The sequence below is a fragment of the Helianthus annuus genome, chromosome 16, assembly GCF_002127325.2.
Source record: "Helianthus annuus cultivar XRQ/B chromosome 16, HanXRQr2.0-SUNRISE, whole genome shotgun sequence".
NCBI classification, from domain to species: Eukaryota; Viridiplantae; Streptophyta; class Magnoliopsida; order Asterales; family Asteraceae; genus Helianthus; species Helianthus annuus.
Window position 1 is genome coordinate 48,489,193 of NC_035448.2, and position 11,175 is coordinate 48,500,367.

The following is an 11,175-nucleotide window of genomic DNA, read 5'->3' on the forward strand; positions in this document are numbered from 1 at the left end:
GAGACAGTCTAATGCTGAGTTTGAGGCACAAAAGAGAACGCAACAACCACAGGTCAAAGATGTGTCCATGAGAACATGTTTCAAATGTGATCAAAAAGGACATCTTGCACGCAAGTGTCCAAATCTAAAACCTGTGGATGTTGATCAAAAGAAGATTGATGCTGAGAAACATAAATCTGAGAATGAGAGACAAAGGTCACCCAAATTTGATTCGAAACAAACTTGGAGGTATAACACAAACAAGTTTGTTTCAAATCAAAATTGGAAATCAAACCAGATCAGGTTCGATTCAAGACAGACCTGGAATTCTCATACACCCAGATTTAGAACAACACAATGTTGGAAAACTTCAGTTGATATGACAAAACCCCAAGAGGTTTGGAAACCAAAAGTTGTTGTTCAAAGCCAAAGTGTTCAAAAAGATTCACATTTTTACAAACGTGGAACACCAAATGGTCAAGCATGGAGTGTTAAGAAACATGTTGATTTGGTTAAAAATGAGAAACAAAAACAAATCTGGAAATCGAAAACAGAAATAGAAAGTTCATTTTCTAAGGAGAAGAAAGCTGAGGATTCAATTTCGATTGATTATGATGCAAATTTTCCACCACTCAAGGCTGAAAACTTTAAGATTCAGGTTGCTAGAGTCAAGGTTACACCCAAGGCTGGTGAGGCTTGGGTGGACACAATGTTTGATTAAACAATTTGAATTGCCGGAGCTTTCTTTATCGCGAAGCATGAATCGGCATCTTTAGTGAATGAAAATTATTGTGTCGTATTTGATAAAGTTTCAATGTGCAGGTGCTCAAGAATCCTGAAGATTGTAAGTTTGTAAATTGGAGCAGCCTGGCACACCAAGAGGAGGAGAAGGCTGCTGGACCCTGTGTTGGTTGAAACAGGGAGTTTATATGTTTTTCTGTACATAAATAAACAATATTTCAAAAACTCTAAAAATTTAAAAATTAAAAATCAAAAATATGTTTTAGTTTGTTAAAATTTGAAAAACCAAAAATATGTTTGTTTTTAATTTTTTTCAAAAATAGAAAAATTCCAAAAATATGTGTTGATGGAATACGCCGAAACCCTCACGGCTGAACAAACATGATTACTTTCACCAGATTGAAAAACGGTTTTCATACTGTCAAAATCAATGTGTTGTAAATCATGGGGGTACTTTATGTTTGATTTTCTGCAAATCAGCGCACTTTAAGCAGAAAATGGATGGCGAGACAAAGCTATCAGTGTCGGTTATCAAATTTTTTTAATGGTTTTGCATTTTAGGGGGAGAAAAATTGTCAGAAAATACAAAAACATTAGAAAATTTGAAAAAGCCAAAAACATGATAAAATTCAAAAATTTGAGTGTTGTGTAAAAAGAGGAAATGATAGTACATCAGTAGACAGTTACAGTATGCTAAAGATTTGTAATGATTAAATAGCGTTAAACAGTCTCACTGATGATATGTTGATAGGTTTTTATACACTTAGTAAACTTTTTCGGGATATAAACTTAAATTCAAACTTGCTTATTTCGTGGGGAACACTACTTGGATATATAGGTAACCCCTGAAATCTCGTTTGAAAGGTCTCGTATTCTGATATACTAGGTTTTTATACTCTATGATGTCTGGAGTATTATTCCGGGACTTCTGCTGAACGGAAGTTCTGACCTAGTCCTTGGATAATACTTTCACCGAATGCTTGAAACATAGCATAAACCCTCAGCATGCAGATGAAACAATAAAATTGATAGTCGCTGCTGTTGTAACTAAAAGATCCTCTAAAGGGGACATACTAAAAAGTCGAAACTGATATCTCTCTGCGCATACGGAAGTATCGATCTGAGATCCCTCAGTCCTCGCATACCTAATTTATGTACAGATATCATTGTAGTATGATCACCTGTAAGACTGAATATTGAGATTCTGGATACGGGAGTATATTCAAGAGGTGGGACACATGAATGAGTTTAAGTCTTAAAACATATAATTCGTATCCTGAATCAGTTGAAATTTGTATGAAAATTTAAGTGGATCAGTATATTGACAATCTAAGTGAATTGTTTAATTCTTAATGTGTAACTAAGCTCAACGGTACTTGTGACTTGTCAAAAACTGATATGATCCTCTGACGCATACTCAAACAAAAATATTGTCTGTAAATATGTTTGTATATATTTCTTTACTGTTTTATATTTTCAGAAAATACAAAAAGATTTTGATTTCTGCTTTATTTTCGATAAACCGATGTCTGAGTTGCTGAGTTTCAAAATCTAAGTAAGCTGATTGTGTTTCTGAAAATTAACAAGTTCATTAATTTGATACTTGAAATTTAAAATCAAAAATTTCAAAAACAGTTTGTGATATCTCCAAGGTCATTAGTTTGGACTTGGAAGATTAACTGTGAGGGAGTTGGATTCTTTAACACTGCCAAATCTATAAAGTTTGTTGATAGGGGGAGTTGATTAGAGAATTTGTTTAATAATTTCAAAATGATTGTTACTTATAAATGTCTGAGTGTTGCAGATGTTATACCAGACTACGATCCCGAAAGCCGAGTCTAAGGGGGAGTCTGAAGACGAGCTCAACGCAAACAGAAGCGTACAAAGAGCCAGATATCATTCATGGAAGAGCTTGTAACCGGAAAGCGAGGTGTCGATCCCAAAGCACGGAAGCTTGATGAAAGGGGGAGCCTGACGAAGAAAAGAGTTTACAGAAAGAGGAAGCTGAAGCTGAAAACAGATCCACTGGGATTCTGTTTGAGCAAGGGGAAGTCTGTGTAGCTGAAGATGTTAAAGCTTCAAGAAGACTCAGAGAGAGAGAAAGAAAAGTCGCTACGAGTTGACTACAGATTGACTACAGCAATATCCAAGGGGGAGTATGTTAGTGCATTATCTGTCTATCGCCTCCGTCAATCTAGTCCGTAGCTGAAAACCGAAGAAAACGAGAGTTACATTGTTATATTTTAAGTTTAGTTAGTAAAAAAGGCAAGGTGGCATAACTGTAATTAATGAGATTCCTCATTAAATGCCTTGGCCTATAAATAGAACTCTAGGGCTTCTAGTTTAGAACTTTTGAGACTTTTGCCATTTTCACAACTTGGAGAGCTAGAAGCTAGAGAGAGAAAGCTAGAGAGAGAAAGTTAGTTATTTGTGATTCAGGTGCTGTACATTTTCAGATTCGTTAATAGAATCACGTTTATATTACGTCTCGTGTGTTCGGTCACGTTCGTGTACGGATTCCGCACGTCACACGTTCGATTACGCAATCGTTTCGGAGTCAAACCGGTCCTAACAGACCATACTTTTTATCAACTTTGACTCATGATCAGTGTCTGATGACGTATATGTGACATCAATACTTTCTGGCAAATTATCCGACGACCCAGACTCCCATTTCAAATTGATCGCTTTATTGACTCTTTCTGAATTTGGATTTCGAGGTGAATATCCATTTTCGACCGGGGGCGGACATCTATTGTAGGATACACTCGGTTTCTTACCAGAAGTCTTCAATTTTTCTTCTTCATTTGTCACACACTTTTCTTCATCCGATGTCTGCTCTTCTTTGAACATCTTCAAATCTTTCACCACCGGATAAATCCTGTCAACCACAAAAGTAGAACATGAATAACTATCTAATAATTTTTTAATTTTCTCAGTTTCAATCTTTTGTGTTGCCAACTCAAGCTCGAGATCTGCACATTTCTTTATGTTAAAATTTGCCGTATCAAGCTGTCTCAGATAAGCTATCTTCAAAGTATTCATAGCTTCAGCTTGTTCACCATCAGAATCTGTATATTTGTTGATTTCTCTGTTCATAGTATCATACGATTCTTTCAACTTGTGAATATCGTGCAACAGCTCATTGTTCTGCTTAATCAGCGAATCACAGTTCATGCATTTTTCTTGGACCATGACCGGTTCAGCATCCACTTTAATCTCGAATTCAGGAACCTCCTTGACTGTCCTGCTTGAATTTAAAAATTGAGCTCTTCTCAATTTCTCCGCTTTTGCTTCTTCTTTCAATCTCTCTTCCTCTTCAGCCTCCTCTATGATCTTTCTTCGTCTCTCTTCAGCAGCTTCCATGACTTTTCTGCATCTTTCTGCACATTTCAAATCATAAGCATTAGCAAAGAAAGCATGAGAAGTGTTTTTAGACATCTCTTTGGCCATAAGATTTTGATCTGGACAAAAATCATCCCAGGTAAAACCTTTAACCATCTTTTCATCATCTTGTTCAGCTAGACACACTTTGCTATCTTTTGGAAGATACCTTTCCCAGGTAAAATTATCATATTTTCCCTGACTAACAACACATGCTCTTTTCGAATTATCTATCACATCTCTCCCATGAGCTGTTTGTGCCTGCTGCTGTGCTGGTGGTGTGATTTGATGATAAATGGCTTTCTTGTGATAATCATTGTTTCCGAAAGGATTCTGGGCACCGGTAGCTTCACGGTTTTTGCACTCCCTCTTGAAATGTCCCTTCTCTCTACAACGAAAACATGTAACTTTGGATTTATCAAAACCTAAACTGAAACGTTTGCATCACGAAAATCATCACGGCCGGTAATTTGTTTAAATTTTTCAGCGCGTCTCATCACACTCGCCATACACCATTTTATATCCATCAATTCCATTTCTTCAGCATCAATTTGATCGTAATCCTCTTTCGTGAGCATTGGATTTCCGATCTTTCCTGCAACAAAACAACTATAAGACTCTAAAATCATCCCTAACAAAGACATTTGATTTTTTGCAATATCTTCAGTGTAGTCTTGATCATTTTCAAGGCTTAACACAATGTTACACTGAAGTTTTCTACCATTCTTTGTTACAGAGATATTAGGATCGAAAGATGAGAATCTTGTGCTGTTGCTTGATCCTTGAGATGTCTTCTTTTCAGGAGAATCTTTAACACTGTAAGCAGTTTCGATCTTAGGAGAAAACTTTGTTGAATCAGTAGCACCATGCTTGTAGTACATACTGATATCATGTTCTCCATCGTAGTTCTTCATCCTAGCGATCTTTCTCTGCTCCATCTCTTGAGCTTCTAAATGCTTTATGAAGTCTCCGAGTTTCATCTTTTTATATTCCACTTTGTTGGACTTCAGCATCATCAAAAATGTTCCCCAGATTTCATATGGAAGCGCATCTGCAAGTTTTTCAATTAATTCATCAGTATCTTTCTTAATACCTAACTTTGTCATATTTCTCACCAAGTTACAATATCTATCAATAATTTGTTTGGTGGTTTCATTTTTCAATCCCCGAAACAAATCAAATTCCTTCTTCATGAGAGACATTTTGTTCTTTAACATATCGTCACTTCCCGTAAACTTTGCTTCCAATTCTGTCCAAATTGAATATGCAGTTCCGTCATGTTGAAGCAATATCAAGATATCTTCTTTTATAGCTTGCTGAAGCAGACTCACCATCAATTTCTCATCTCGATATTTCTTTTTGTCTGCAGTACTCATCTCTCTAAGTGTTAGCGGAGTACCATTCACAACATCGTCCTTTGTGGGTTTAACATATGGTTCCTCGGTGTGTTCCCACGCATCAAGATGATAGGCTTCTACCCAATTTCCGAATCTTTCCGACCACACGTTGTAATCATCAATATCCATGAGTTTCGGTGGTTTCTGAGACGTTCCGGTTTCATTTTCAATCAAAGCACTTTGAGTAATCGAGACCGAGGTAGCAAAAGCGTTATAAAATTCAGTATCCATTGTTCAAATCGTTCACAAATTCACAACAATTTCCTGATCTTTGACAAAAACTGTTCAAATAAACGGACTGTCAAAAAATGAACTGAATACACTGTCTTTTTGAGCGGATCAACTGATTGATCAATCGAGTGGATCAATCTAATTTTGTTGGAGCGGTCCAAGTACCATGTCAGTTCGAGCGAACTGACCAATAAGCGGTCCAATAAGCTTGTCGAATAAGCGGACCAAACAGTGTCCGACCGAGCGATCCAGAAATTGTCAAAAAAAAAAACGGTCCAGATACTGTTAAATGAGCGGTCCAAAATCAGTCACAAGAGCGGTCCAAAAGCTTGTTTGTACGAGCGGTTCAGACAGATTGTATCAATGAGCGGTCCAAACTAAGATTTCAAGCGATCCAAACCCAAAATTTGATCCTTGGAGCGGTCCAGAGAGATATTTTTGAGCGGTTCAGATGCTGATGTCACGTTTTGCGCGAATCTGTATGAACGAACCACCTAAAATCTTGGTTTCTATGTCGATTTTAGATCTGAAAACTTCAAGGATTTGTTAATTCATGATTCCGAGTGCACTGTGTGATATTGAGCTTGTTTTACCGTGAAAAATTTTGAAAAAACGAAGAAAGAGTAGAAAATCAGAAGAATTTCAGCTAAAATGGCAAGAACTCCTCCTCCTGAGCTCTGATACCACTTGTAGGATCGTTCTCCGACCTGTTTGAGTCGTTCAGAGAAGTTCGTATCCGAATTAAGAGGCGGAAACTAATAATTCGGTGCTATTCAAGCTGTATTCACTTTAATCTTGCTGTTTTATTGATATCAAATACGATTACACGATCTGACAGCACTTCGGCAGCACTTCGTGGCTCAACCGGAAGATTACACCCTTAACTATGTGTTTAGATCGCTCCTCTATATATAGACATGTCTGGTTCGCTTATATGGATTGCCATATAAGCGATCCTGGACCATTGCCATATAAGCGATCCTAAACATGATCAAATAAGCGATCCAGACATCAAACTGACACAAAAGCGGTCCTAGATGTGTACATATAAGTGATCCTATACAAAACTACAATTTCTAGGTTTCGTGCCATTTCCGATCAGTTCAGCTTCAAGACTCGATGGAAGACGTAGTCAGCAGACGTAGGTGCACTAACAAAAAATAGTCATTTTCCTCCAATAGTTTGCTATGGTTTTTCTATTTTGCTCCTCGCCTCTAACTCAATCCAAACTGTCTGTTTTTTCATTTTGCTCCCTGCAGGGAGCAAAATGGAAAAACCATAGCAAACTATTAGAGGAAAATGGCTATTTTTAAAGGTTTGGAGCAAAACCGTTAAAGTGACCAAACCATAGGGAGCAAAACAGAAGTTTACTCTATAATGGATTTTGTCATTTATAAGTTAATTACTAATTATAATAAAAATCTGGTTAATAAAAACGGTTCAACTGGTTCCGACCAGTGAACCAGTAGAAGAGCCGGTTCGTTAGCCGATCCGCTTTTAAAAACATTGTTGTATAGGGATGAGCATTTGGTATCGAGTACCGGTACCGAACCGTACCGGTATTTACGGGTAAAACACTGGTAAATACCGGTACCGTACCAGTATCGGTACCGAACCGGTGTATTCGGTACCGGTATTTATTTTTTCCGTTTTTCGATATCGGTACTTTTGATAACAGTACCAGTTCGATACCGAACGAATACCGTGCTCATCCCAATTGTTGTAGATTACCTTAGAACTTCAATATTTTATTGGGAAAAATAAAAATGATTTTAATTATAAAGTAAAAAATTAATCGGTTACCTACAACAAAGAAAATAATATTTTATATAACATGTTGCTTACGAAAACATGAAAAGAAATAAACAAATGGTATAGAACAAACAAAAAAATGTAGACTTTAGAAGAAAGCAGTGGTGACACACCGGCCCCTCTTTGGCTGTTTACACATATATAAATATACGCCCGTGTCTCTACCTTCAAGTACTCGTTCTCCCTTTCTCTCTCTCTATCTGTTTGCCGGAATCCAAAATGGGAAGCTTGAAAGAAGAGACAAAGACTACCGGATGGGCTGCCAGAGATCCCTCCGGCGTCCTCTCCCCCTACACCTACACCCTCCGGTACCCCCTCTCTCTCCTGCCCCTCGCTAATTACATACATATATATGTATGTATAGTTAACTGAAATTTATGTATGTATGTATGTGCAGAAATACAGGAGCTGAAGACGTGTTGATTAAGGTGGTATGCTGCGGTGTATGTCATACTGATCTTCATCAGATCAAAAATGACCTCGGAATGTCAAATTATCCCATGGTTCCTGGGTTAGTTTTTTTTTTTTTTTCCTTTTATTTCACCCTCAACTTTAGTGCATCAAGATTTTATTTATTTATCATTAGTTATACGTTACTTTAGCTAGTATGTGTTTGGGATTGATTACGTTTTATTATTACCTTACAAGTCACTTCCTAACACTATTTTTTTGTTACAAGTTATAAAAAAAACAGAGGCTCTGATATTGGAGTTTGTGGAAATACCTGATTAGGGTTTCTGTATTGCTCGAAAAAACATATTTAGATCAGTACAAACCATATATTATACAAACTACTATAAAATCATCATAAGTTTATGAATAGTATCTAACAATAACAATCCCAAACACCCTTTATTTTGAAAAGATTTTAAGCATTGATCATGGACCAGAAAAATAGTTGCATAATGGAATTAATTGTATCTGGTATGGGAATATTTTTTAGCAATATATGTAACTTTTATGGAGATAATTATTAAGTTGTTGTTGGTGGATGCAGACATGAAGTGGTGGGTGAGGTAGTGGAGGTGGGACCGGAAGTCACAAACTTCAAGGTAGGAGATTGCGTGGGAGTTGGGTGTCTGGTCGGTTGTTGCAACAACTGCCGCCCTTGCAATGCTGAGGTGGAACAGTACTGCAACAAAAAGATATGGTCTTACAACGATGTTTACACGGATGGCAAGCCCACTCAAGGCGGCTTCGCCGGCTCCATGGTCGTCCACCAAAAGTTTGTCGTTAAGATACCCGAGGGGATGTCACCTGAGCAGGTTGCGCCGCTGTTATGCGCAGGGGTGACCGTGTATAGCCCGTTAAACCACTTTGGACTAAAGGGGAGTGGGCTTAAAGGAGGGATCCTTGGGCTTGGTGGCGTGGGACACATGGGCGTTTTGATAGCTAAAGCTATGGGACATCACGTGACTGTTATTTCTTCTTCGGATAAGAAGAAAGAAGAGGCTCTTGATGTCCTTGGAGCTGATGATTACCTCATCAGCTCTGATGTTGCTCGGATGCAAGAGTTAGCAGACTCGTTTGACTATATTATTGATACAGTGCCGGTTCATCATCCTCTCGAGCCTAGTCTCTCTTTACTAAAACTTGATGGAAAATTGATCATCATGGGTGTGATCAATGTCCCGTTGCAATTCGTCTCCCCTCTCCTCATGCTTGGTTAGCTACTTTTTTTCTGATTCGTATATTCGTTCAACTTTCAATGTATAAATCATATTTGTTTTATTGGTTCATGTATGATATATACAAGTATACATATAATTCTAACTTTAAATTTTGTGTGTTCTATAAGGGAGGAAGACGATTACGGGGACCTTCATCGGAAGCATGAAAGAGACTCAAGAGATGCTTGAGTTCTGCAAGGAGAAAGGGGTGAGATCAACAATTGAGGTCGTGAAAATGGATTATGTCAACACCGCGATGGAGAGGTTGGCCAAGAATGATGTTAGATACCGGTTTGTTGTGGATGTTGCCGGTAGCAACCTCGAGAATGAGTAAAAAATATACGACATATGTTCGTAATCTTGTATTCGTTTCACAAATGAGAGTGACAAATGCTTTGAACTTTTATTGTGTTGATGTACCTTTAAAATATATAAATCTAATGGATGAATTTTTATATATACAAAACCGTTAATATACAAGATTTAATTTAATGATTTTGTGATATTATCATATGTGAGGTGGCTTATTTGACAATTTGTTATACCCAGTATACAGTATTGACAACCAATCATGGAATATCAAACTAAGGACATGGGTATGTGGCGTGGGTTGGGGTAAAACGTTTAAGGCATCATCCTGGGTGGGTTTGGGTTGGGGCGTGGCCTTTGGGGCTTGGCTTTCAAGCCGGGCGTGGGGCGGCATGGCCATGCTAGCTGGCTGCCTCCCATTCGCTCACCCGCCACGTCATAGCGGACTTTCAAATTTTGAATTTAAAATTCAAAGGGTTTGGGGGAAAGCAAACCGCCACCCGGTCACCCGACAACCCCCTATATATTGTAACCCCCAACCCACTAGTCCCCACATCCCACGAACCCAACCCTACCAGCTACCCACCACTGGTCCCCCCATCCCACGAACCCAACCCCACCGGCTAACCCACTGGTCCCCCCATCCCACGAACCCGCTATGGCATCCTGGACCCATGAAGAAGAAATGGCTCTCGTGACAAGCGTCGTTGACGCTATGAAGGGACGGCCACCGGGCAAACAAAATATTGGTTGGAAGCATTCGCAGCCTACCGACATAACGTAGGTAACGACCGCCACAACCTCAACGGGTGCCAACATAAATGGCGCGAGCTACGGCCCAAGCTCGAGCATTTCAAGGCTTACTACGAAGCCGTTCCCAGCGGTGAGTTGAGCCACAAGGACTGGGTGGCGGTGGCGAACATAGAGTTTCGAGGCAAGGAGCGAAAGGCGTTCGACAAGATCGACCTTTTTGAAATTTATTTAATGCTCTAGGTTTGTTATTTTGTAATTTTTAGAAATTATGTAATTTTTAGGATTATGTAATTTTTAAAATTTTAATGAAGTTGTAGGTTTTTTTTTTTATAAATGTTGTGTGATTTTTTATAAATTTTTTGTAATTTTTTTTTAATATTCTGCCACCGGTGCACCCAACCCAAGCCCAACCCACGCCCCGCCATACCCCGTGAACACGTAACCAGATGATGGAGGGGCTCCTATTCCACGTGTCAACAAATGCCCAAACCCAAACCCAACTCAACCCAAGCCCCACCATACCCCATGATCTAATCACTTATATAGTATTGACAACCAATCATGGAATATCAAACTAAGCACATAAATAAATAGTAATTCGAAATTCCGAGAGTTTGTATGACAATAACATGACATCATGATCTTGTAATATTAAATTTAGATCTACCCCACAATTGGAGTTCTTTTATAGTTTTGGAAAATCAAAATTTATTTTGTATGTTATTGCCTCTTTTCAATTAAATCTTCTAATTAGTATTTATTTTATAATTAGTCATTACTTATATATGATATGATGAAAGACGTCACATTTCCACATTGACTTGTAAATTATTTCATCATCCGATTATAAAATCAAAAGTAAATTACACTTCTCATATGATTTATATGTTTTATGTACG

At 38.2% G+C, this 11,175-nt stretch overlaps 1 protein-coding gene across 1 annotated transcript; it reads left to right on the forward strand.

The window, feature by feature from the left end:
* The first annotated feature begins 7,647 nt into the window (after positions 1-7,647).
* Positions 7,648-9,680, forward strand: LOC110918624 (cinnamyl alcohol dehydrogenase 1). The gene is made up of 4 exons (XM_022162911.2): positions 7,648-7,852; positions 7,942-8,055; positions 8,542-9,209; positions 9,343-9,680. The coding sequence occupies exons 1-4, from the start codon at positions 7,764-7,766 to the stop codon at positions 9,546-9,548; spliced, it is 1,077 nt and encodes a 358-aa protein (XP_022018603.1). The 5' UTR covers positions 7,648-7,763; the 3' UTR covers positions 9,549-9,680.
* The last annotated feature ends 1,495 nt before the right edge of the window (positions 9,681-11,175 follow it).